Source organism: Carlito syrichta, unplaced genomic scaffold, assembly GCF_000164805.1.
Source record: "Carlito syrichta isolate Samal-C Ts95f unplaced genomic scaffold, Tarsius_syrichta-2.0.1 Scaffold314879, whole genome shotgun sequence".
NCBI lineage: Eukaryota > Metazoa > Chordata > Mammalia > Primates > Tarsiidae > Carlito > Carlito syrichta.
In genome coordinates, this window is record NW_007258975.1 from 529,045 (window position 1) to 556,444 (window position 27,400).

The 27,400-nt window shown below is 37.5% G+C and overlaps 1 protein-coding gene across 1 annotated transcript in view; it reads right to left on the reverse strand.

The window, feature by feature from the left end:
- Positions 1-24,815, reverse strand: part of TNIP3 (TNFAIP3 interacting protein 3) — a 90,496-nt gene extending 65,681 nt beyond the window's left edge. The window contains exons 1-2 of the mRNA XM_021706016.1: positions 24,780-24,815; positions 24,619-24,704 (exon numbers count right to left, since the gene is read on the reverse strand). Of these exons, the coding sequence (XP_021561691.1) occupies positions 24,619-24,704; positions 24,780-24,809 (116 nt within the window). The 5' untranslated portion in view covers positions 24,810-24,815. The remainder of the gene's footprint in view (positions 1-24,618; positions 24,705-24,779) is intronic.
- Positions 24,816-27,400: the final 2,585 nt, after the last annotated feature.

Consider the following 27,400-nt stretch of genomic DNA (forward strand, 5'->3'; position numbering starts at 1 on the left):
AGTAACTGCTTTAAAATATATATCATGCTAAAAATAAATATGAATATCTAGTGAAGTAAAGTATTAACACATGCTGAAGAAATGGGGAAAACAAGTACATTAATCTTTTGTATAATCTAAATTAAATTATTAATAATTAAATTATTATAATGTAATTTCAGTGTAGGCAATTTAAAATAAAATCATGGTAGATTTGTATCTATTTTCTTTCTATTTATATATGTATTTTTACTAATTGATATTAGTCATGTGTAACATTTTATATTTTACTTTTTCTGATTAATGTAGTATCAGATCATTAAAATAATCAAGAAATAAGAAAATTCTAGTTCTACCCATGGATACCTTTTATAAAAAGATCCATGGGTAGAAGAAAAATTCAGTTTAAAGTAGGCAAGAAAAAACACAAACAGACTTCACTTAAAGTCTTAATGAACTTTAAAAAAAATACAGTAAGTTAAGTACCCAAAAGATGGCCATAAACGAAATAGAAAGAAGTGGGGCAATTTATCTGTGCAGCGTAAAAGTTGTACTCATAATTTGCAAGCAAAAGGCTGTTAAGACTTAAGAAACTTGGGTTTTAGCTTTACTTTTAAAGACTTACACAGCCATAAAGGACAAGATTATGAACTTCACAGCAATTTAGACTTAGAGATTATAAAACTGAGTGATCTATCATAGAAGCAAACAACTGAGTACCACATGTTCTCACTCATAAGCAGACCTTGAACAATTATCATAATACTATAAGAAAGGGATTGGCAGTAGTGGAAAATTGCCTGAGAGGGGCACACCTCATCAACAAGGGTACTTGAATAATGAACATTTGTATACCTAACCCTGAATTGTACCCCACATCTTTGAAATTAAAAAAAAAAAAAAAGACTTTGGGAGTTCTGACTTGGTGTGGTGGCTCCAGCACTTTGGAAGGCTGAGGCAGAAGTATTGCTTGAGGCCAGGAATTTGAGATCGGCCTAGGCAGCATAGTAAGATTTTTATCTCTAAAAAATAATTTAAAAAATTAGCCAAGTATGGTGGTATATTCCTGGGACTGCAGGAGTGTGCCACCATACCTGAACCTAGAAGGTCGAGGATTCTAGGAAGGTTCACCTGGACATAGAAGGTCAAGGCTATAGTAAGCCACGATTGTGCCACTGCACTCCAGCCTGGGTGACAGAATAACACCTGAACCCCCCCCACCAAAAAAAGGGTTTGGGTGTTCCAACACCAATACTTTTCTAAGAATACCTAAGAATACTCAAGTACACATAGGATTCATTCAAAACCTAGCCAGAAAGTTAAACACAAACAAAAATTGTGACCCACCCAACAATTCTGAAGGAATATGAGGACAAAAATTAAGGAATCTTTCTCAAAATATATTAGCCACAATGAGAGAAATGAAGATTACTGATACTTGTTAATAAGGAAAGCCATAGAACAAAGACAAAGACCTGATCAGTGAGCAGTGGAATGTCCTGATACAAATTCACTGTGATAAAAGTAATTTAAGGGTCTGGCTTGGTGACTCAGTCTGTAATCCCAGCACTTTGGGAGGCCGAGGTGAGTGGATTGACTGAGCCCGTGGGTTCGTGATCAGCCCGGGCAACTTGGTGAGACCTCATCTCTACAACAAATCAAAAATTGGCCGGGCTTGGTAGCACGCACCTGTAGTTCCAGTTACTTGGAAGGCTTGAGGCGGAAGGGTCGCCAGAGCCCAGCAGGTCGATGCTGGGGTGGCCATGAGTGTGTCCAGCTTGGGCAACAGAGTGAGACTCCGACTCAAAAAAAAAGTAATTTAAGATGTGAAAGGAAAAGTTTCGGTAAGGACAAATCTTGCTTGACTGAATAAATACACATGTTAAAACTTCACTAAAAACCAAAATGCTGAAGCAAAAGGAATCGATACAGGAAAATGCACAAGTTTATGGGAATAGGTTAAAAGTAGCACATGACCTTCGTTGTAAAGAATTACAGTTAGAGAAAAAATAACCCAAAACATATGGGTTTAATATTCATGGCCTACAGTTTTTGATTGCAAGAAGCTTACGAGGTATTGGAGATAGTTAGCTTAGGAAATCATCCTCACAGAACTACACTGCAAAATTTGTAAATGACTGAATTTCATCATTTATTTGGCAAATAATTATAAACACCTACTATGGACCAGGTACTTTTCTTGGTGGCTGGCATATTATTTCTTTTTTTTTTTGTTTTTGAGTTGGAGTCTCACCCTGTCGCCCAGACTGGAGTACAGTGGCCGCTCCCGGCCACCGCAGCCTCGACCTGCTGGGCTCCCGGCGATCCTTCCGCCTCAGCCTTCCAAGTAGCCGGAATTACAGGCGCGCTACCACGCCCGGCTGATTTTTTGATTTATTGTAGAGATGAGGTCTCGCTGCCCAGGCGGGTCTCGAACCCGCGGGCTCAGGCAATCCACTCACCTCAGCCTCCCAAAGGCGCGGGATTACAGGCTGAGACACCGAGCCCGGCTTTGGCATATTATTTCAATGAATAAAATAAAAGAAAAAAAATCCCTGCCTTAGTGAAGCTTGCATTTTAAGGTTTGTGTTAAAAACAACAAAAATCGCAGCATTTTGCCTCTGAGCAAACCTATAGTGAATTTGCCTTCATGTTTCTTAATAAACATTGCTTAGAAGATCTAGTGAAGCCCAACTCAACTGATCAAGATTAATGGCCTTAAGATAAAGTTAAAATAATGTGTATATCTGCTTGGGAATTATAAATAAATAGCTCAGGGGTCCCCAACCCCAGGACTAGTCTGCAGCCTGTTAGGAATTGGGCCGCACAGCAGAAGGTGAGCAGTGTATGAGTGAACCAAGCTTCATCTGTACTTATAGCCACTCTCCATTGCTCACATTACTGCCTGAGCTCCACCTCTGAAGATCAGAGGTGGCATAGGTTCTCATAGGAGCACGAACCCTATTGTGAACTGCACATGCGAAGAATCTAGGTTGCACACTCCTTATGATAGTCTAATGCCTTATGATCTGAGGTGGAGCTGAGGCAGTGATGCTGGTGCTGGGGGGTGGCTGCAAATACAGATTAACATTAGCAGTGAGGTCTGATTGCACAAAGACCATAATAAATAAATTGCTGGCAGACTCATATCAAACCCCTGTCAGGGAGTGGAAAGTGAGTTGATGTGCTTCAATTGCACAGCTGCATCTGGTGGCAGGCTTTATGTCAGAATTCAACACTTATTTTAGTCCACAGATGGCTCACCCATTATTTTATTTACCATCTGCATCTCTTTTTTTTTTTATGGTGAGTTATATATTCATTTCATTATATATTACAAAGTAATAATAATAATAGAAATAAAGCACAAAATATATGTTATGCTCTTGAATCATCCCAAAACCCTTCCCCACCCCAGTCCGTGGAAAAATTGTCTTCCACGAAACTGGTCCCTGATGCCAAAAAGGCTGGGGACTACTGTTTTAGACTATAAATACATATGAATAAATATCTGAGACATTTACATGATCTGAGATATTTATATAAATAGCTGAGATATTTACATTTTTAAATAGAAATGAAGAATTGAAGAGGGTAATGAAAAAGAGAGTGCCATTAACACGTAAACCTTTTAAATAAATCTTTCAAAAGGGTATAGATGTTCTTTGATGGCCAGAGATACAAAATTTAAAAAATGAAGAGGTAGTTTAGTGAAATTCCAAAACCAATCAAATAAACAAAAAAGACTTGAGAAAACCCAAATGTGAGGCAGGCCCAATTGAAAGCATTGAGCAAGGATAAGGGAGAGGAGACAGACAGTTCAAAACAAAACAGAAAATCTAGAAAAAAAAAAGTCCAGAGAAAAGGGATCCTGGGAAGCACTCAAGGAGATAGTGGCACATCTCAGGGAACCAGTAAAGGATGAATGCTAGACTAGAAAACATTTAGCAACATATTTATAATATCTATAGGGTATTAAACTTAAAGATACACCTATAAAGCTGGTTTTTACTGAGATAGTAGTTTTTACTTAAAAGTAAAATAAGTCTATAAGAAAATAATCTTGCTACTTTTTTAGCTTGGCAATACCCCTGGGATGGGCAGGAAAAACAAGGATCAAAGGCTCTGGTTATAAGTAGGGGTCGGTGAATTGGAGGAAGCCACAATTGAGAACCACTGATTAAAGATCTCAACCCATGGCAAGCTGAAAGATGTGAGTACAAGCTCCCAAATTCCCTGCACTCAGCTGGAACCATTTGTGTGTCCCAAGCTCCAACAGCTAGAGAAGAATGGTCAAGACATGAGAGAGCTGCTCTTGTAAACCCAAATCCACAATGTCTAGAGGTGAAGCATCCCTTTGGAACTCTCAGATAAAAAAAAAAAAGGAAGTGAAAGAAGTGGAATTTCCTTGAGGTGACATCAGGGAAGGTAATCTGTCAGGGTGGCTACTGAGAACAGTTGTATAGGTTGCTGTAGAAAGGCATCTGGCTTAGGGAAATCTGGGCTCCAGCTCATTCTCTACTTACCAGGGTGAGAGCTCTCCTCTGGGGCTACCTACACACAGAAGAAAAGGCACCTTTTCCCCAATTACACAAAGGCACTCTACAGGCTGGTAGATGGTTTACTAGGACAACTGCTGAAGGGTTTTCACAGAGACACTGCCGGTATTTCAAATTCCCTTTGCATACTCTTAAAACAAGAAGAGGAATATCCACAGTCCAAGATTTCTCAAAAACTTTATAATAGGGCCCTCAGCAGTCTTTATTTAGAACCAATTTCTCAAAACTGTACCTAGCTAGAACTTGTTAGGCTAAGGGGGTTTTCCGCACTTCTGAGCAACAATTTTCATCTTTATGCAGACTTTTGGCAGTTGGCAGCTGTGGGGTCATTGTCTGTCTCTGGATTGACAAAGAGATGCCTGAGCCCACACATCTTGGCCAGTAGGTTCTTGTGATCCTTTTGGTAATCACCAACAAACTGTTGTCTTTCCCTATGATAAAGCAATCTATTTCAAAGAGAACTGTGGCTGACACTTACTGTCAATGATCAGGGACTTAATGATCAGGGAGTTACTGCCAGCAGTCAGGCAGCTTGGCTATCTTATCCTCAACTGATTTTTTGTTTGTTTATTTTTGTTTTAATTCCCTCAGAGAGAGCTTTTTGTCCCTTTTCGTCCAGCAGATTTCTGGAGCCCCAGCCTAGCTGGCCATCTCAAGTCCCCTGCTCAGGCTCTGTTAAGCAACAAACAAAACTATACTGGAAAGTAACTTATCATGGGTGGAACTAAACTCGGGAGGAAGTGTTGCACAGTGAAACTGGTTTTTTGGATCTGCTAGGTGAGAGTGAAAGTAAAGGTCACTTTTTGGTAAGACACTGAGTATTAGTAAAAGTGGAACTGTGTACTGGGGAAGAGAGTAGGAGTTGAAGGTCAAGGGGGAAATTCGATGACTGCAATAACTATGGTTAAATTGTGAATGGACTCTAAACTATGTCAATGGGAGTCTGGATAAATAGGGGGCAAGAAAGGAAATTTCAAGGTGTGAGGAAAGTCCAGAAAATGTGCTAATCAAATGTTCCATGAAAGGGAACAGCTGGGTGGCCATACTGATGCTTTGTTTAGTGCTTGGAAGGACCACAGGAGGACTCACCACAGAAACCACCAGGATGTTTCATGCAAGATGACATGTGGTCACTGGCCGACTTCTTACAGAGCAGCAAGCTCCAGGGTGGAACATCTGGCTATTAGGTATTGTTTTATGTCTCACGTGTTTAAAATTAGTTTCTAAGCACAATGTTGTGTGCCTTAAAATCAATCAAACAAAACCCACAAAATAAAAGACAATAGATTTTCTAAGAAGAAGACATAAATATGGCTCTTCGCCATGAGTATCATGATTTTTATCCCATAACAAATTTAAGCTAGGATGTTGGTAAGAGTTTTCCAGCTAAGTCCATTACTGCTTCACGCAGTCCACGTGTCTGCATATTGTTCCCCCAAACTTATGTCATCATGCAATGAGCTGGTCCTGGAATCAGAAGCACTGGATTTGGCAAGTACTTAGCTCATCCATTTATATATTAATGAATATATGTATTCATGTATTCAATGGCTGTATACCAAGAACTCGCTATGTGCATGAGTTTCTCATTTTCTCATATGTAAATTAAAGAAACTACCATAGACTAACACCAATTTTGAAATAATATAACTGATTTTTTTTTTTTTGCGTCAGAATCTCACTCAGTCGTCCAGACTGGAGTGCAGTGGCACGCTCATGGCCACTGCAGCCTCGACCCGCTGGGCTAAGGTGATCTTCTGCCTCAGCCTTTCAAGTAGCTGGAACTGCAGGCCCAAGCCACCACACCTGGTTAAATTTTTCATTTGTTGTAGAGATGAGGTCTCGCCATGTTACCCAGACTGGTCTCGAACCCTTTTGCTCCAGCAATCATCTCGCCTCCACTCCCCAAAGTGCTGGGATAACAGGCGTGAGCCATAGCGCCCAGCTCATATAACTGATTTTAGGTGTCACTTTCTTTTTAGAACAAATAAAAACCCAGGGCATTTAATATAAACATAAATTTATTTATCAGATTATTGGACCATGTATTTGCAAATCATAGCCTGTTTTATTTTTTCTTTATTGGATATTTTTACATTATAGAAGTATACCCATTTTAATAAGCAAGCATAGATAATACACAAAGAAAAAGTTAATAATATTCTTACTCTTCCTTCAGTTCCACTCTACTGTGATAATTAGTATTCACACCAGTCTTCCATATTTTTCTCTGTGCTCATACAAACATGAGTACTATATATATATACATACATATGTATGTAAAGCTATACTAAATCTCAGAATTTTTATTTTCTTCATTTCTTTTAAAAATATAAATGTAATCATAGTATGCAGAACTCTGATAATTATTTGATTATTTTGCATTATGCAAAAATCTCTCAATATTCCATCAGGTTCATACATATTGCTCTAATTGTTTTAAATGCCCAAATAAGATTTGAAAATTATGAATGGACCAAATTTATTTACTCATTTCTCTGTGATGTAATACCAAGTTGTTTCTAATTACTTTTTTCATTTTGTCACTACAACCTATGCATAATAAAAGAAATCTATCTAGAGCTGGGCTCGGTGGCTCAGCCTGTAATCCCGTGCCTTGGGAGGCTGAGGTGAGTGGATTACCTGAGCCTGCGGGTTCGAGACTTGCCTGGGCAACTTGGCGAGACCTCATCTCTACAATAAATAAAAAAAAAATTAGCCGGGTGTGGTAGCGTGCGCCTGTAGTTCCAGCTACTTGGAAGGTTGAAGTGGAAGGATCGCAGGAGCCCAGCAGGTTGAGGCTGCGGTGGCCGGGAGCGGCCACTGCACTCTAGTCTGGGCGACAGAGTGAGACTCCAACTCAAAAAAAAAAAAAAAAAAATTCTATCTAGAGATTTTTCACAGACTAATATTTATGTACATAGAATAGATTTAGCAATAGATTGCTAGGTCCAAGGGTATTGACAATGAAACTTTTAACAATGTTTCAGGTGATTTTCTGAACTGATTATAATGATTTTCATTTCTATCAGCTATGTGTAAGAGTTATTTTTTCCTTACAACTGAAGTCAGACCAAGATGTTATTAGCATTTTTGTCAACAGTGAGTATTACATTGCTGTTTCAATTTGTATTTTCCCAATTACCAGTGATGCTGTTCAAATTCCAATAAGTTCATTGTTCATTTGCTTGTTTTCCTCTAGAATTGTTACTTCTGGTTCTCAACTAACTTTTCTTTATGGATGTCTTTTCCCTCTCCCATTGGCAGTAGTTCTTTGTCTAGTTAGCATTTTAAGTCATAGAAAAAATATAGAACAATGTAAGTGGTATCAGAGCTATAGGATATTGGCTGGGGAGGTGGGGGTTACAATTTTAAATGGGGTAAGAGAAGGTAGGACTCACTGAAAGGTGACATTTGAACAAGGCTGTCATAGAATGAGCCATGTGACTTACTGGCAGTATTCTCTGTAAAGGTAACCAGTGCAAAAACCTTAAGGCTAGGCTTGCCTGGTGCATCCCACAAATGGCAAGGAGGAAAATATGACTGTAGTGGAGGGAGCTAGAAGGGGAGTTGTAGCAAATTATAATAGAAAGGTGAAAAGGGACCAACTTAAAGAGGGCTTATGTTTGCTTTACAAATGTCAAAGCTTAACGTCTTTATATGCTTTAAGTTGATCTATTATTGATCGTTATTCTTCCTTGATCTTGAGACTGTTTTTCTCTGCCCTTCTAAACAATTCTCTGAACATTCAGGGTTCCTTCATCTTTCTTCTTCAGTTTTCAGCAGTTAATAACGACAACAAATAAATAGCAGACTTAACAAAACAAAAGACCCCAGACCACACATACCACATTTTCACTAATATGACCTTGCAGTACTGTTCTTTTTTAATAAAAAAAATTTTCCTGTACCTGACCACCTCTTTTGCTCTGAACTCCTTGCCCTTTGGAGTCAATAGTTAAATTTATTTCTATTTTAAATGGAAAGATCAAGGGGCAACCCCCATGGATACAAAATTAGATAATTCTGTACCTGCAGGAGCTTAGTACAAGAAAATCCAAATCTAATATTTCAACACTTTGAAATAAATTTGAGTTTTAAAAAAAAAAGTCAGAACAATAAGTTTGTGATAAAATGCCTGTGAGAATAATGAATAATTTGCAGATTATTTTTAAGGAATAAATTTATCATTATTATTATTATTATTAACTTATCTGAGGTTCAGAGTATAACAATAACTTGTGTTAAAGATTAAGTGAGATAGCATAAACCAAGTGTTTAACAAGTCTTATTTTGATTAAGGCTTGTATAGTCATCTACCTATTTAACATGTCTGCTGGAGATTTTCAGATTTTATACCTCTACCCAGAAAAGCCCATATATCAACAAAGCAGCTGTTGTAATAGAGAAAAAGTTGAATAACCACAAAGCAGCTGAGCAAGGAAGACAGGAGATACTTCTCAAATTCGTCCCCTTGAGAATTTTAGGCTAGAGTTTTTTAAGGATAATATGGTGGGCAGGGGCTAGGGAAGGGACACAGCTGATGGGTTGGAGATGAGGTCATAGAGGTGTGGAAACTGTCTTTGTGCACAGAGCCAATTTCCGAGTGAGGGATCACAGGAACAGGTGAGTCAGGTCCTTGGATATGGCTCACAAGTCTGGGTGGGGCCAGTGGGTTTTCTAGAATGCAAAGTCTGACAAATATCTTAAAGACCAGTGTTAGGCTTATTGGGGAAGTTACAAATCTTGTGAACTATAGTTGTCTAACTATGGGAGGTATGCTGGTGGGTGATCAAAGCTGTCCACATTCTTCAACCAATCAAACTTCTGGATATCATCAAGACAGTCTGCATGACCTAAAGACTCATTGTTCCTTAAGAGAAAATAAATTCATCTACCTTGAGGACAGCTGTCCTACCCCAGAGTGGGAGGGGCCGGGACGTGAAAGAATTCAGAACCCTATTACAATTCTAACCTTGTAGCATTTTATTAATTTTATGAAGGTGTTTTTATAAAGACAGTTTCAAAGATGCTTAAAAGACATCCCAAATAAGAGTCTTCAAAAAAAAAAAAAATCCTCCCCAAAACCCAAAACTCATCGCTAACTATCCCAGATTTACTCCTCTCTGTCTTGAGTCCTGTCTGAATAAAGAGCAACTTGATTTTTCCCAGTTGCTTTTGTAAAAGAACTTGGAGACATCCTTGAACTCTTTCTATTGTTCCCTTTCCTTTTCTACTGGCTATATTCAAATTACACCAAGAATTCTACCTCTTCTCTCCACATCCCTCACTACCACTCTGTCCAAACCACTAGCATCCCTAGCCTGTATAATTTTAGCAGCTTTTTAAATGGTCTCAGTATCTTTACTTGCACCTCCTCATAGGCTGTTATTTTTATAAATCAAAAAGAGCAATTAACAAGTCAAAGAAAATTCCATGAAATTTAAATCTATTCAAGTTTGGTGGAAACCAGGATAGGGCAATAAATGATTTATAATAGTTCGATGCTAATGAATTAGACAATTAATTCTATGTAGATGATATATGTCTTTAAATCTGACTCTCTGTACAACTTCATAAGTTTGGTGGTTTTTAAATGCTCTATTTAACCATTCTAACACTGAGTTAAGTGAATGAAAGCAACAACACACCTGCAGAGTTTGTACATAGCAATTATACAGAGGAGAAAAGCAATTTAGACAAGGAGGCCAAAAACTGAATGTGATACAGTAAAAAGTATCCCCATTGTCCCTGGTTTCTACACAGAGCTCTATAGAATTTCCTAAATGATAGAAATGAATGACTTTTGTTATTTTAACTACTTAATCCTTTTGACCACACTGAAGTTTATGTTAATGTGGTCTCTCAGAGTGGGGCCAACAGAATGCCCAAACATGTGACTGAGGGAGGGAACTTTCAGTCACACCACCAACATCCGGAGGGGAAGGGCCTGAAGAGTGAGATATAAGCAACTCTTGGACGAGGAGATTTGGAGAGCTTCTGCACTGGTCATACATTGATGTGCTGAGAGGGGAACATGTTTGGAAAAGGCAAGGAAGCTGTGTGCCAGGGACTCCCATCCCTTACTCACACCCCCCAAACCTTGCCCTGTGCAGCGCTATCATTCGACTGTTTCTGAGCTGTATCCTCTATAATAAACTGGCAAATAGAAATGTTTTCCGGAATTCTGTGAGTCATTCTTGTGAATTAACAGCCTTAGGAGGGGGTTGAAGGAACCTCTGAATTCATAGCCAGTTGGTCAGAAGCATGAGTAGTCGCTTGGACTTGCAACTAACGTCTGAAGTAGGGATAGTCTTGTGGGACTGAGCCCTTAACCTGTGCAGTTTGTACTAATTTTTGAGTGTCAAAATTGAATTGAATTGTTGGACATGCAGAGAACTGGTGTGGAAAAAAACCATACACTTGCTGTCAGAAAAAAGATGTCACACTGGATATAACTGATGCTTATATGAACCCAAGCAAGCAGCATTATACAGAGAAGGAGTAGTGAGCCCAGAGAAAATAAGTCTCCAGAGTAGACTTGTAAACTCCAATAAAGTTATGGCAACCACACCCATATTTGTGCCTCTTAAGCTTCAGTAAACAATTGCAAAAGATTCAAGATCCTCTACCCTTTGACACCAAATAGAGTGAGATAAACGATTTATTTATTTATTATTTATTTTGTTTTTGAGTTGGAGTCTCACTCTGTCACCCAGGCTGGAGTGCCATGGCACACTCACAGCCACCCCAGGGATGACCTGCTGGGTTCCAGCAATCCTTCCACCTCAGTCTTCCAAGTAGCCAAAATTACAGGCACTGCTACCACGTCCAGCTAATTTTTGACTTATTGTAGAGATGAGGTCTTGCCAAGTTGCCCGGACTGCTCTTGAACCCATGGGCTCAGGCAATCCACTTGCCTTGGCCTCCCAAAGTGCTGGGATTGCAGGCTGAGCCACCGAGTGCAGCTGAGATAAACTATTTATATGTGATTTTTATTCACTCACTCAACAAATTTTTATTGAAGTTTACTACATGCCAAGAACTGTATATTTCTTTTCTTTCTTTCTTTTTTTTCTTTTTTTGAGTTGGAGTCCTACTCTGTCACCCAGGCTGGAGTGCAGTGGCACATTCCTGGCCACTGCAGTCTTGACTTGTTGGGCTCAGGCAATCCTTCCACCTCAGCCTTCCAAGTAGCTAGAACTACAGGCACGTGCTACCATGCCCAGCTAATTTTTTGACTTATTGTAAAGACGAGGTCTCATCATGTTGCCCAAGCTGGTTTCAAAACCGTGGGCTCAGGTGATTCTCTTGCTTTGGCCTCCCAAAGTACTGGGATTATAGGCTTGTGTCACCACGCCTGGCCAAGAACAGTATATTTCTTATTGTAAAATGCTAGTCAGTGGCACATTTTTGGTAATGTATAGAATTGTACTTAATTTTACACAACTGCTTCTAAGAGAAAATTATTATAATTTGAAATATTTTTAAGGCAAGTCATTTTCTATATTACAACTTAAATTGATTGTTTTAAATACATCTATATGATGACTGAATGTTCATACAGTATGTCAGGTACTCTACATGTATTATATTATTCAATCTTCACAACTATTATCATCCCTATCAGAAAGATGAGAAAAATGAAGGTTTTAGGTTAAATGAATTACCTAAAAAATGTGATTTAAACTTAGGGAGTCTGACTCAAGAAACCACACTGCTAACCACAATACTGATTTTAAGTGGTGTCATTGAGATAGTGGATGCCCTTTACTCTTAAATAAATAAGAACATCTGCTATCAGCTATGCTAAAAAGCATAGATATGAGTTACCCTGAGCCAATGATGAGAAGGGCTTTCATCAGCCCCTGAAGAAAGGAACAATTAACCATCACATAGAAATGAAATAAAGCCTTGTACTTTGGAACATTTTTGAATAGCCTTAAATTAAAGCAGGTTTGGCCATCATATCTTTGACAAAAGAAGTACTTGTGGTTCCCTAGCGAAACGCTTCCTAATATATTCTTTGGACTTCTAGATGTCTGTTAGACATTAGCAGCTGGCTAAGCCAAATTCCTCCACACAGATAACATTAAAAAATTACAGATCGGCTGGGCTCGGTGGCTCAACCTGTAATCCCAGCACTTTGGGAGGCCGAGGCAAGCGGATTGCCTGAGCCTGCAGGTTCAAGACCCACCCGGGCAACTCGGTGATACTTCGTCTCCACAATAAATCAAAAACTAACCAGGTGTGGCAGTGCGCGCCTGTAGTTCTGGCTACTTGGAAGGCAGAGGTGGAAGGATCTCCGGATCCCAGCAGGTTGAGGCTGCGGCGGCCGGGAGCGTGGCATTACACTCCAGTTGGGGAGACAGAGTGAGACTCTGACTCAAAAAAAAAAAAAATACAGATCAACAAAAAGAGCAAATAAAACTCAGGCTGGAGTGCAGTAGCATGGTCATGGCCACCACAGCCTCAACCTGCTGGGCTCAGGCAGTCCTTCTGCCTCAGCCTTCCAAGTAGCTGGAACTACTGGCACCACCATGCCCAGCTAATTTTTTTTTTTTAAGTTTTTGATTTATTGTAGAGAAGAAATCGTGCCAAGTTGCCCAGACTGGTCTTAACCCCTGGACTCAGGCAATCCTCTTCCTAGGCCTCCCAAAGTGCTGGGACTACAGGCCTGAGTCATTGTGCCCAGCCTATAAAATTCTTAATAGGCTTCTGAAACATAAATAAGTGTCTTAGTCTGCTTGGGTGGTCATACGAAAACACCATAAACTAGGTGGTTTAAACAAACAGGAATTTATGTCTCACAGTTCTGGGGGCTGAGAAATTCAAGATCAAGGTGCCAGTAGGTTGTTTCCATTCTGAGGCCTCTTCTCTTGGCTTGCCGTGTGCTCACGTGACCTCTTTGTGCATTTATGGAGACTGGAGAAGATAACAAGTTCTCTGCTGTCTCTTCTTTTAAGGGCACTAATCCTATGGTACCAGATCCCCACCCTTAGGACACAACCTTAATTACCTCCTAAAGTTTCTGTCTCCAAATAGTCACATTGGGGTTTAGGAGTTCAACATACGAATTTGAGTGCCATAATTCATTCCATAGCAAGAGGAGATAGAGAAAACTTCAAATGTCAACCTCAAACAATCAGATTTGGCCAGGTTTGAAAACCATACCAGAGTAATGTCTGGTGAAGACTGGGATGAAAAGAGGAGCCAACTGTGGGAGTTGAATGGCAATAACAATAAAATCTTCCCCAGAAAGAAGAGTCTGCAGTATTCCAAAAACAGGTATATGAAAGAATTAACTATCTTGCCTTTCCAATGACAGCTTGGATTTTCTTAAGAATAATTCAAGGGTGAGGGAGTAAATGTGAATATAGATGAAATAGAATTGACCATGTATTGAATATTACAGAAGCTGCTGTAATGGTTAAAGGGTTTGTCATAATATCCTCTTTGCTTTTGTTTGAATATATTCATAATATTAAGTTTTTAAAAGGAATATGCTATTTTGTGGGGAAAGAAAGGGAGAGAAAGTTCCATTCTAAATGGGAAAATACCCAGTACATGTCGGAGAACTGGCTCCCAGAGATCCAGAGACCAAGTAGGAGAACAAAAGGCAGCTGTCAAGAACCATGAAAAATCTGGGATTATTCCAAGTGCAAGCCAGCACTTTAGCTTATCACTCTTTCATGGATAATGAGAGAGGAGATGAGACTCCTATGTCAGAGATAGAGGACTTTATTGCTCAGAGCAATAGCAGTAGCCAGAGTATCAGTATTTGTTGATAAATTGAGCTAATGTCTCAAGCCAAATTCCTACAGTGAGGTGCAAAGACAGCCAGGTGTATTTGTAATATAGTGGGCTGTACCCTGGTCTTAGGGAATCCTGATATTGTATATTAGACAGTAAAGATGTCTGTTCTTGCTATAAATGGAGACACTCTTCCAAGACTGTAAAGCAATTGTGTCCTTTAGTCTAGAAGGAGACATTCCTTTAATCTTCCAAAGAGGTTTGTTTTATAAATATCTTTGAAAAGATAGCCCAGGACAGAGGCATTCAGTTCCTGTGCTTACAAGGCATGCATTAATGTGAACGACTCAAGGAGAACTGTCTCCCAACAGCACAGCCTTGGGAAGTCACCATTGTGAGGATGAGGATAGTGACTCGGGAGGAAGAGGCATTCAGTGGAGTCTTGGTGGTAAAAGGATTGAAAAAAAACTTGCTGTGAAATTGATTGCTACAGGAACAAAATCAGAAAACACATCAATCTTGAAAATACACCAATAATTAAAGAAAAACATATTATTTATATCAACAAAAGAGGGTATTCCTGAACTAAGAAACATATTAAGTCACCATCACTATAGCTACATAGAGACACCCATTATCCCCTGTCCAAGAAAATATGGCATTTCAAAATGATTACAAAATGACAGGCAAGAATAAACTACAAGAATAAAATAGAAAATGAGACTCAAGATATGTCATCTCATTAAGCTATTATTTAAAAAACCAAACATGCAGCAGAGGAAAACTGTGGTAAAATATGCATTCCAATTAGCACTAAATATCTCTCGATAGGCATTTTTCAATATAAAAGAGCATCTTAAACCATAAATTTTAAAAACTGAGGACAGAAGTGAACAAAAAGCACAGTTTAAAATGAGATATGACTAAATTCAAGAAAAAAACTGAAAAAGTTATAGGTGTAGGCCAGATTACAAGCATCCAAGAAGAAATAGATTTGGTTGCAAATATGATATGGGACTTTGAGTAGGGAACAAAAATAAAATTAAGAAATAAATAGGATCAGAAATTAAGGGCTAGATAAAGAAGAGCAGTAAAAAAAAAAAAATCCAATATAATATACATTGGATTTTTCCGAACAGGAAACTAAAGCAACAGAATAGAGCTACTATTTAAAATTATACTAAATAAATCTTTTCAGAAAAGAATATAAGTGTATTGTTATTGTTAAAAGAATGTGTATATACCTTGGAAATTGCAAGACACAGTCTGGTAAAACTCAAAATTTCAAGAATCAGAAAAAAAAATAGTCCTTTAGGGAAAAAAATATCAAAAAATTTACAAAGTTTCTTGATACAAACATACAAAGCACAACAGTCTTAAAGGATTGTAGGATTTTCATGTCCAACTGAGTCTTACATGTATCAAATCTAAGAAAAATTTTAGTAACAACACAACTGATGAGTATCAAAATACAGTCGTAGACCTAAGGGTATCTTCAAATGTAAAACAAAGGTGAGAACAAGTTTGAAAAGTATTATGCAAATGTATATGTCCTAACTGAGTAAAAGTAATCATAAAAATTGGAAACAAAGGAAAGTAGAAGTAAAATAAGCTCGTTGATTGCTACAAGGTTACAGATAGAAGTCAAAGAACATCATTCACATCTAAAAAAGAGTAGAAGTCTAAGAACAAAAGGGTAGAAGTCTAAGAACAAAGAGTAGAAGTCTAAGAACAAAAGAGAAGAAGTCTAAGAACAAAAGGACCAAGGGATTTTAAAAAGTTGTTAGCACAAAGACAACCACTAGGCAAAATGCAAGTTTTCTGAATACAAAAATAAATAGTAAGACTGAGCAAAGAAAACAGGTCAAGGAAAGAAAGAAATGTGGAAATCTAACATTAACATCGAACAATAAGACGAGTGAGACCATATATACTGGTGAATGTAACATCTTGCTATTTAACGAGCAAGATGTTCGGTGCAGCTTATGAAGCAAAATCCAAACCTATGCTGAATGGAAGAGACACACCAAAACCAAGCGATTCACAAAAGCTAAAAATAAAAAGTTGGTCTAAGCTATACCAGACAAATGGGAACAATAAGAAGGCATAGGTTGAGTCAGCAAGGTAGAATTCAGGTACAAATCATTACATGAGACAAATTAATACCCTATGAAGTAAATGTACTTGATGACTTACCCTGCCACTGGCCACTACTTTGAAAATACCAGAAAACATAATGCCACAGATAAAATCTAAACATCATATAACATACAAAAATTCTGTGTGTGTGTGTGCGTGTGTGTGTGTGTGTTGAGGACTCACTCTGTTCCCCAGGCTGGCATGCAGTGGCACAATCATGGCTCACAGCAGCCTCAATGTCTTGGGCTCAGGCGATCCTTCCCCTTCAGCCTCCCAAGCTAGGACTACAAGTGCATGTCACCAAAGCAGGCTAATTTTTGTTGTTGTTGTTGTTGTTGTTGTCGTAGAGATGAGGTCTCACTATGTTCCCCAGGCTGATCTTGAATTCCTGGGCTCAAAAGATCCTCCGCCTCAACCCCCCAAAGTGCTGGGATTATAGGCATTTGTCCTGCCCTTAGCCAAGAACACTGAAAATCAATCTTGATTGACTCAATTTCAATAATAAGCAGATAAGCATTATACAGTAAGGCATATAGCACATATGCATTTAACTCCTCTCTTGTTCTCGAAGCTCTGTTCAAAACCCAAGAAATGATTTTTTTAAACCAATATTAACCCCCAAGGACAAAAATCATTGGGAAAGTTGACAGTAGCTGATGAAAAGTTTTTCAATCAATATTTTGAAAAAGAAAAGCAGAATTTGTAATTTACTCACTGGAGCAAAAGGAAGAAAAGCTGCACTGCAGGTCGAGGAGTAATAATTCAATAACTGACATCTCAAGAAGTGAGGGTGTTAGAAGGAAAAAGAGTGACCAATGGGATTGACAGCAGAGGAAATATAGTAGAGAGGTGTCTCATTTGGCGAGAGGTTCACCTAGAAAGCCAATCAGCTGAGGTAAAGAACAACTCCAGCTCCAGTTGAAAATAGTATTCATTGCTAGGAAAGACATTTCGGTCAAGGTGAAGTACTTGGTTCAGCAGTGAATAATATTTAGATGAATAAGTAGAAAAATTACTCTCTCAACTAATGGGAGAACGAGTACATTGGTGCTCTGTCTTGTTTGAGAGCACTGGGAAATACATATCAAAAGCCTTTAGGTTTTCTACAATTTTACTCAACAATTCCATTTTTAGGAGTTTATCTAAGAGAACAAAAGTGAATGTGCCCAAAGATTTAAATACAAGTATGTTTGTTGCAGCATTGCTCCTAACAGTAAAAGACTAAATTCGATATAAATGTTTCAAACAGAGAATCCATAAATAAATATTGACACAGTGAATAACTGGATACTATATAGATATAATATTTACTTGAGAAAATATTCATAATTTACCAATTACAAAATTTCAAAAAAACCTTTTTACTGTGGTATCAGTTTTAAAGAAAATAATAAAGACGGAGAGAGAGATCTGAAAAATTCTATCAGTAGCTACATTGAATGGTAGAATTTTATGTGAGCTCAGTTTCTTTCTTGTTTACATTTTGTAAAAACTAAAGCTTTTTTACATAAATATAGCAACTCTTAGCGGTACCATATACAGAAAAAACTGACATAACTTATCTTTTAAGTTTATGATTAGAAAATAAAAACTTTTCAAAAAAAAGAGAGAGAGAGAAAGACAAAGAGCATAAGGTGGCAGGGTAGCAAGTTAATCTATAATGATCAGAGAAGTGCTCTGTTTTGTAGTGGAGCAACCTTATAGGCTAGATTAGTTTCCACTTATCCATTCATTCAGTAAACATGTTCAGAGCGTTTACCATGTGCCACTGTGATCAACCCTTTTCCTGAAAGAGCAACCAAGTAGTCAACAGATAAAACAAGGATACAATTGGAAATAAGCAAAGAACCACAACACGAAGTTTACTTTTCTTTCTAGTTTGTACTACTTTAAATTTAGATATAAATATGAAAAGACTTTCCAAATTGTGTAAAACATTTTACAAATGTAAGCTGAAATTGAATAATAGCACTCTCAACAGTGTCATATTCAAAAGTGGGTTATAAGAGTGATAGGACAGGATGTGAAACTCATCTTAGTTTTATAGTCAGTATTATATACATAACTTCCTAGTTATATATCAGGGCGCAGCTTACTGTTGTGTGCTGAAATAAATAAAGTGTGATGCAGCACAGAGAAATATGAAAACAAAAACGACATCAACACAATGGCTTGAATCTTAAAATAAACTTTATTTTGCTTTTTTTTTTTGAGTCAGAGTCTCACTCCATTGCCCAGGCTGGAATGCAGTGGCATGCTCATGGCCACCCCAGCGCAAACCTGCTGGGCTCTGGCAATCATTCCGCCTCAATCTTTCAAGTAGCCAGAACTACAGGTGCACACTACCACACCCGATTATTTTTGATTTATTGTAGAGATGAGGTCTTGCCAAATTGCTCAGGCTGGTCTCGAAAGCTTGGGCTCAGGCAATCCACTCTGCCTGGGATTACAGACTAAGCCACTGAGTCAGACCTTATTTTGCTTTTTAATGTGCTGGTACTTTCTGTGACAATTGGAAACACTGATCCGGTAATATGAAAAGAATAAAGAAACTCCCATGGTTAGAACAATAGAAATAACTGGGTTTAGAAAGCAGAAATGCCCCTGGATTAAAAATAATTCCTAGATATAACAGAAAAAAGGATTCTCTAGTTCAGTTGGCTTGGAAAGAGAGGTGATATATGATTTAAGTAATTATAATACTATATAACAGAGCAATTTGCTAGGAATATGAAGTGACAGCTAGAATTCTATGTCAATATAAAAACTAATAAATTATGTAAATTACTAAAAGCAATGAATAAAAATGAATTTGAAACCAATTCTTGACAAAACTTGCCTACTCTCTGAAGTAAACCAACATTTGGGCAGACATATGTAGTATTCTAAATGGAAGCCTTCGATATGGAAAACCCAATTCACTGAGGGTTTAGATTTAAACATCAATTTATGTGAAGAAATAAAAGAGTAAAGAACCAAAACAAAAACAAATTGAATTTACCAAACTCGGGTCCCTTCATTCTCCTACTCCCCAGTTATTTTCTCAAGTGTATTTATGTAACTTCCTGTCAAAGTAGCAGAGAGTTGTGAATTTGGTATTTCCAAAGTGGCCTGAAAACTGGAATTTAATAATGCAATATCTTTCATGATGTTAATTGGCTCAAATTCAATTCACGCTGCCTCAAATTCAAGCCATGGAACTGAATGCACTGCCATGGAGAGTCTGTATATTTAATTATCGAGTTGGAGGAGTTGGCGTCAGCATAAACTGAAGCATTCTGCAAAAAGAGCAACTCTCAGAGCTGCCACACACAGAAAGAACAGACTTAGAGCTCTTCAACCATTGTGTGCTGTCTGTGGCCTGCCTGTGTTACTCCCAAGCCAGTTCTATTCCTCCACGGCTTTTATCAGACATTTCCACTGAGGTAAACGTGACTGATTTCCAGTCTCTAAACATACTGAGACTGTATGTTGAGAGACAGTACCAGTCCTTCCAGATAAATAATAAATCGATTTTTGGGGAAAATTCTAATTTGGCATTTTTTCCAACAATATCTCACAAGCACATCCTAGTAAATAGCAATAACTTTACAGGTTATTGTTGCATTGGATCCAATAATCTTGGCATGCATAAAGTGTTAAAAACAGAGAGAACAAAAGAAATATGATAAATATCTTTTTGGGCCTTCTGTATAATGTAGGCCTCAGGAAACAGAGACTTGGCCGTTTCCTTTGCCCAAGCCAACTCTGGCATGTCTCCCTTTCTTTTCTCCCTTCTTTCTCTAAGAAACTTTGTATTAAAAAAAGAAAGAAAAAAAAAAAAAAGAAAATGGAGTGTTGGTGTTTATCCCATGGATGTGTTGTGTGCATGGAAGAGGTTTTTCCAAATTGTGTTTTATGGAGCCAGCCTGAAACACAAACTGCATTCAAAGCCCTTGTCTTCTTTAACCTCTGAATTTATCCATCCAATAAAACTTAATCTCATCTAATATATTACACATAAACACATGACTGAGAGGCTACTTTCTTGGAAGAGAAAAAACTTAATTAGACCATTGTCTAGAAACCCAATATGACTTTGATGTTTATTAGTTTGAAGAAATGTCATTTCTGAAAAGCTGACAAATTTCATTGCAAATAAATAAATAAACAAATTAGTAAAATTTACCAGAAGAGTAGAATAATTCATGATGGTCTGTGTGACATTAAAAATGTTCATTCAGTTCTTCGAAATAGATTTCTACCTAACAAATCAATATAAATGAACGGAAAATTGTCTTCAGGGTTATCTCTCTTTATGAAAAAGTGTAAGATAGCACTAACTTCTTTTCAAGGTGCATAGTGACTGTATAAATGGTCCTTTATTTTTCCTTTCCAGACTAGTTTAACTTAGAGTCAGGTAAAAAGAGGGTTAAAAATAAAGATGCTAAAAGCATTGCAAAAATGCTGATGATATCACACAAGAGATCATTTTAGTTTTCGCTTACCACATACATAGTCCAACTAAAACATCTGCCTGTCGCCCCATAAACGTCCCTATACTTCTCTTCCCTTATGATAAAAAAAATGGAGCTTTAAGAGACTTTTAATAGGTAGCAGCTGTTTGACTGCTCAGTACCTCATCTGAAGTGTAGTATGTTATTCACATGAAAAAAAAAGACAAACTATCGTTTAGTTTTCTTAAAGTACACCAACGTTTTATATAAAGACATTTGAATGATTTGAATATGAGCAAAGACACAGGAGCTCCTTAAATACATCTGGAAATCAGTATATTGTTACCAGAAGGCAATGATAGTATTATTCAATCCTCTTTAATATTAGTGTGAACGACTACCATTGTGAATGAGTATAATGCCAGATAAAAGGGGCACTTCATGAGAACTTAGATTCATTTCATTCTTCTGAGATGAGCTCTACTTCAGGGTAAGATGAATCATAATAGTTTTTCTTGCAAGGTTGAAATTGAATGCATAATCCATTTTTTAAAAATATGCTTTAAAAAATAATGTTAGGATAGGGAAGCAGCTGCTTTAGAAAAATTAAAATGAAGAACTTACACTATAAGAATACTTCAAAACAAAAGGTGACCCCCAGGATCATAACATGTTGAGTGGGGCTGCTTTTATTATTATGTATTTATTTCACATTTAATCTCAATCTCTCTCTCTCTCTCTCTCTCTCTCTCTCTCTCTCTCTCTGTCTCTCTGTCTCTCTGTCTCTCTCTCATGCGCCCACGATGGGGTCTCACTCTGTCACCCAGGCTGGAATGCAGAGGTATGATCATAGCTTACTGCAGCCTCGACCTCCTGGGCTTCTCTTGCCTCAACCTTCTGAGCAACTGAAATTACAGATATGCACCATCACACTCAGCTAATTTTTAACATTTTAAAGAGACAAGGTTTTACTATGTTACCCAGGCTGTTCCCCCAACTCCTGGCCTCAAGTAATCCTCCTGCCTCTGCCTCCCAAAGTGCAGGGATAACAGTCATGAGCCACTGCACCCTGCCATGCTTTCAAAATAATATGCTTCAAGACTATGTTAAAGCATAATATTAAAGCTATAATGTATTGGACTTACTTTGATAATTCCCACACTGAGAATTAAAGTTGTTTCCTCTGTTCCCTTGCTTTTCCTTTAAAAGGAAACTTACTGTGGCAGCCATAATATCAATGTGTAATACTTCAAGACATGGCAAAGCTTATGCTCACAGAATCTAACACGTTTCAATTAGAAAGGAGTCAGCTGAAGAGTGATAGGGACAGATGACCTATGTGCTCACTGTTCTGTTCCCACCCTGTTTGCTCTCACCTCTCCTCCATCTCCTTTCTTTCTCACCTCCCCTGAGACAAAGATATGAATTACAGCCCCTGCTTCATCCCTCATCTTTCTTCTGTACCCCCAGGCCTATAGACCTAGAGGGCGACTTGAAGACCATCTTCGGGACATTTTAGAGGACTATCAAAGGACTTAGCCTTCTCTCTTTCTCTCAGAAACACACATTTTTAACCACTGTACAAAAAAATATGTTAACAACTAAATTCTGTATAACTTTCATCATGGATAACAGGATAAATCTAAACCTTAATATGTGTTGCTGGCTGTGGAGAGGAAGCAATAGAATGAGACTCAGGAGCTGACACAAAGTCCTTATAATTCTCCACATGGAAGGAAATGCCTTGTGTGGGGGTTTTGGGGGTTAGGGTATCCTCTACCTCTTGATAGAAAAAATAGGGTTCTCTCTCTCTTCCTTTCTTCCTCCCTTTCATTCTTACTTTGTTAAACTGTTAAATTTTGCCAGACATGTACTTCTGCTACCAAAATACAATGGAGTATGATCTTTCCTAGAGATTATTCAACATCATATATTTTCTGTTTCTATAATAGCTATAGAATTTTACAGGTTGTCAATATAATCCCCAGATTACTCCTGTGAGTAAATTTCAATTTGCTTACTGCTTACTTTTATTAAAATGTATATGAAATAGATAAAGGTTTATTGTATGTCCACAGTATTCAGGGGAAATATGTGGCTGTGTGCTGAGTTCTTCTCTTGAGCCAGATAAAATTGTATTGAGGAGGCAAGACTTACACACAGAACATAATTAAAGACTAATAAAGAGGAGTGCATAATAAAATGCTAAATTGTATACAATTAGAGGCTAACATGCTTGTAAAGATAAACTGGTTGAGAAGAATGGGAGAAATCAATATTTCTATATTTACTCAAGCTTCTGGTTTTTCCCCAATTAATTTTAAACACTGTTGCTAGACTAGCCTGTTGGAAATCCCTGTCCACAATTCTTCATGGTTTCCCTTGTCCATAGTCATAATTTTCATATTGGGATGATATATGGGCCTCTTTTAATGAAAAGTTTCTCATAGTCAGAAAACCTGAGACTATGTCTCCAGACCCACAGGATCTAAGAATCCTAGTTTAAGAAACACTGACTTAAGAACTTTATTATTATTTATTTAAATTATCTTTCACTTGAAAGGTATTGAAAAATAGGAGTTTTATCTTTATAATCAGAATAAATCCCCAGCTATTTTGTCACTCACTCAAGATTTCAGTGAAGTTTCTTTCTCTTTCTGTGTTACACACCATTGTGGAAGTCAGAACAACTGTTTGCTGATCTTGACACAAGTGTTCGGCTTTCCTACCATCACAGCTATGTACACACTCTGCCTTCAACCTGGATTACTCTTTCCTTCTCTTTTTCCATCTTTCTCTTCAGCTTCTCTTTGCCAGAAATGAGGTCAACAACTTCTTCGTGTATCTCTATCCCAGTCTCTGGAGACCTCATCTTCTTCTGACTCCCCAGAGCAGCTTATCTGTGCCTCTTACACAAGGCAAAACATCCTACCATAGATCATGCTTGTCAAAAACTCCTATTTTTCAATACCTTTCAAGTGAAAGATAATTTAAATAAATAATAATAATCAAGTTCTTAAGTCAGTGTTTCTTAAACTAGGATTCTTAGATCCTGTGGGTCTGAAGACATAGTCTCAGGTTTTCTGACTATGAGAAACTTTTCATTAAAAGAGGCCCATATATTGTCCCAGTATGAAAATTATGACTGTGGACAAGGGAAACCATGGCTTTTCACTTCTGAACTGCAAGCAGCTTGAGGCTACAGTCTGTAGCTGATATATCTTCTACAAGCAGCTCGCACAGTATCTTACACATCAAAGGTGCCAAGTAAAAGGTAAAGACAGTTCCACTGACTGATGAATAGAGTGAGGCTTAAGAAAAACCTGGAAAGATTGATTGAATGTAGAAAGTAATAGATAGAATGAGGAGGGGAATTTTTGATAAGGACTTAGCAAACTTCTCACCCTACACCTGAACTAAGGATTAAGCAAATCAGGAGAAAAGAAATAGGTACTTCACATTATTAGTGAAATTTGAGTTGTTTCCTAGGAGGAAATCTGTGCAATTAAAGAGAAACCATTCTAAATACCGGTTTGTCAATGGAAATTTATCAAATACTTTAAAAAGCAAATAACCTTCATAGTCCACCATGATTCTTGTCCTTTGGGTAGCAATGAAAGAAAATGTGTTCAGAGTCCACACTATTCCTCATCATCATTTTCTCATTTAGACCCATGTCACAAAGCATAAGTGCTCTAACTAGAATATTGCTATTAGAGGCAAATAACTCCTAAATGAAATGATGTTATTACCTTTCAGAATCTTCAGACTGACCAGTGAACAGTACCAGTTTCTCATCATGTTTCTCATTTTTGTTTATGAGCCGTCCACATGGAAACTAAAAGAAAAGATATAGAAATGACATGAGGCTCAAGGGAAGTTAACTATGTCAGTCACTGAAGGAGAAAACCACCTGTTGAATATATTTTTCACCAAAAGTCATGTTATTATTCTCATGTCTTGTTTTTCAAGCCTGCCGGAGAAGAAGACAGACCACAAGTTTGCCTTCTGCCTAGTTTCAATCAAAGGTAAAACACTGGGTGTAAACATAGGCTCGAGTCCGTTAAGGGAGATTCTTGTGACAGGAAGAAGTTGTCCAGGAACGAGCAAAACAAAGCTAGACATTCCAACATACAAAGCATAAACTGGTAAAGTTGTCAGGCTGACATGTTTGGAGTTCAATTAAGCCCAGTCCAGGAATGAGTTCCCCAGGAGTGCCTACTGACCCCATGACACCACAGGCTGGGCTGTTCATGCCGACTTTATCTCCAATGGAAGACAAGGATTATTTCTATGATTTTCAGAGAAATAAGGGACCTGGTAATGTGACAATTAAAAGAGAAGGAAGAAAAACTGCTGTATTTAAGACACAGAATTTTTTATTTCCCTTTATTTTCTATTTAATGTTAGTTGCAACTTAAGCATCAAACTGTTGACAAACATTACACAAACAGCAAAGTACCTCATGGGACTTACAGTAGAATTCTGAGACTAAAGAGTTTGAAGATTTGTGTATGTCTTAAAAGTCAATTCCTGTAGGCAATTAACACATTTTAAATGCATCTGGAAACCATTAATTGCTGTGATCCTGTTAGAAAATGAGGGAGTTAGGTCTATGGGAAACATGAAGCCAACTTGTCTGGTGTCATATGTTTCTGTTTAGTTGTAACAACAACCAAAAAAAAAAGTTTGTTAAAATGCCCAGGAAGGATTCATTTCAGCTATTGGCAAGGTATTTGTACATAGTGTGGGAGGGTGGCTTGTTTTGTTTTCAGCTTATGACAGCTGTTTAAAAGTCATCTGTTGCCACCATGGTAGACAGTTATTAGATGAAAGCAAATGTCTTTCAAGACTGCTGTAGGAATTGGACCACCAACTAGTCCAGCTATCTTTTAACTACACAAAATTGCAAAACCTCCTAGCTTACTTATGTGGCGTTTTGGAGATATTACACAATTTTGCAAATGCATTGAAGACAAGTCACATGCTGCCTGATAAAGTGACTCACAATAAGTGTCTATTTCTGAAAGATGAGGTTATAAAAATTGAATTAATACATAAAAGTAGATTTGTAGTAAAGTTTTAAAATGTCCTAAATTGCTTCATTATTTTAAAAATTACTTTTAAAAATAATGCTAATTTCCTAGCATATCTTGAGTTATACATGAAGTCTTGGAGTATCCAGGAATAAAAATTTGAGACTAGAGAACACTCTAAGAATTATCACACCATCATTTTACATAAAAGAAACAGAAGTCAAACGAAGACAAATGACTTGACTAATTAATGCTTGATCAAGGATTAGACACCAAACCATTTGACTCCTAGTTTATGACTTTCAATTGTTGTGCCATAATGAAAAATTATACAGATGAAATTTTAAGTTTGAAATGAGAGCTGTTTTAATACTAGTACAATTTTAAAGTACTATACAAATATTTATATTACAAATATAACCTTATAAAAATATATTTCTTAGGCACTGATATTATATTATGTGAACCCTGGTGGTCAATACCCCAAATGGCATGTGGAAAGGGAAATCTCCAGATTTAAAATTTTATAATTTAAGATTCACAAATAATACCTCTGAGGCACTGGAACAGACAAGTGTTGTCTCAAAAGTATTAATTATTTTACTGAACATTGCATTTCCTTTCTAAATCTCCTTTTTCTAAACTGGAATTTTACAATTGTTATTACTCAGTCTTGGAAGTGAAAAAACATCAACTAGTGATAATCAGAAAAGTCAATATCCCAATCATAATGATTATTTTCAGTAGTTTATTTTTCCATTTTACCAGAATTCTTTTCATTTTTACAAATAAAGATATTTTTCTAACTGAACAGTAACAAAGGAGACAACTAGAAAAGGACACTGCAGTTAAAGGGTTTCTCTTTCAAGGGGCAGTAAATAAATAAAATCAAGCCAGTCTGAGGACATCAAGACTTCTCAATACCAATGCCTCATTTCTAAAAAATCTTAGAGAAAATTGACAACTTCAGAAGTCTCATAAGATTTAGCAAACATTCATATGCCTCTCTGAACTTTATCTTCACTACTTATGAGTCAGGGTGACATTATACCATATGATAAGGAATTCTGCTAAAGGTCTCACTCCTATAATCTTTCATTGAGCAAAAAAGCACAGAATCAATCTAATCGGGGAAGTATGCACTTCCTGAATTTTTATTGACTGGTATGGAGACATGCAAACGTCAGTAGCAAAACACCTGATACTACAAACCAGGCAACACTGGGTCTAAACTCCCAGTTTCAATGGCACATTGCAGTTTTTTTTTTTTTTTTAATTTTTAATATAAAGATGTGGGGTACAATTCAGGGTTAGGTAAATAAACATTGATCATGCAGGTACCCTTGTTGATGAGGTATGCCCCTCCCTCCCTTAGCAGTTTTCCTCAACTGCCAGTCCCAGGCCCCTCTCCTGACAGTTTCCCACTACTGCCAATTGCTTTCTTATAGCATTATAATTGTTCAAGGTCCTCTTATGAGTGAGAACATATGGAACTCTG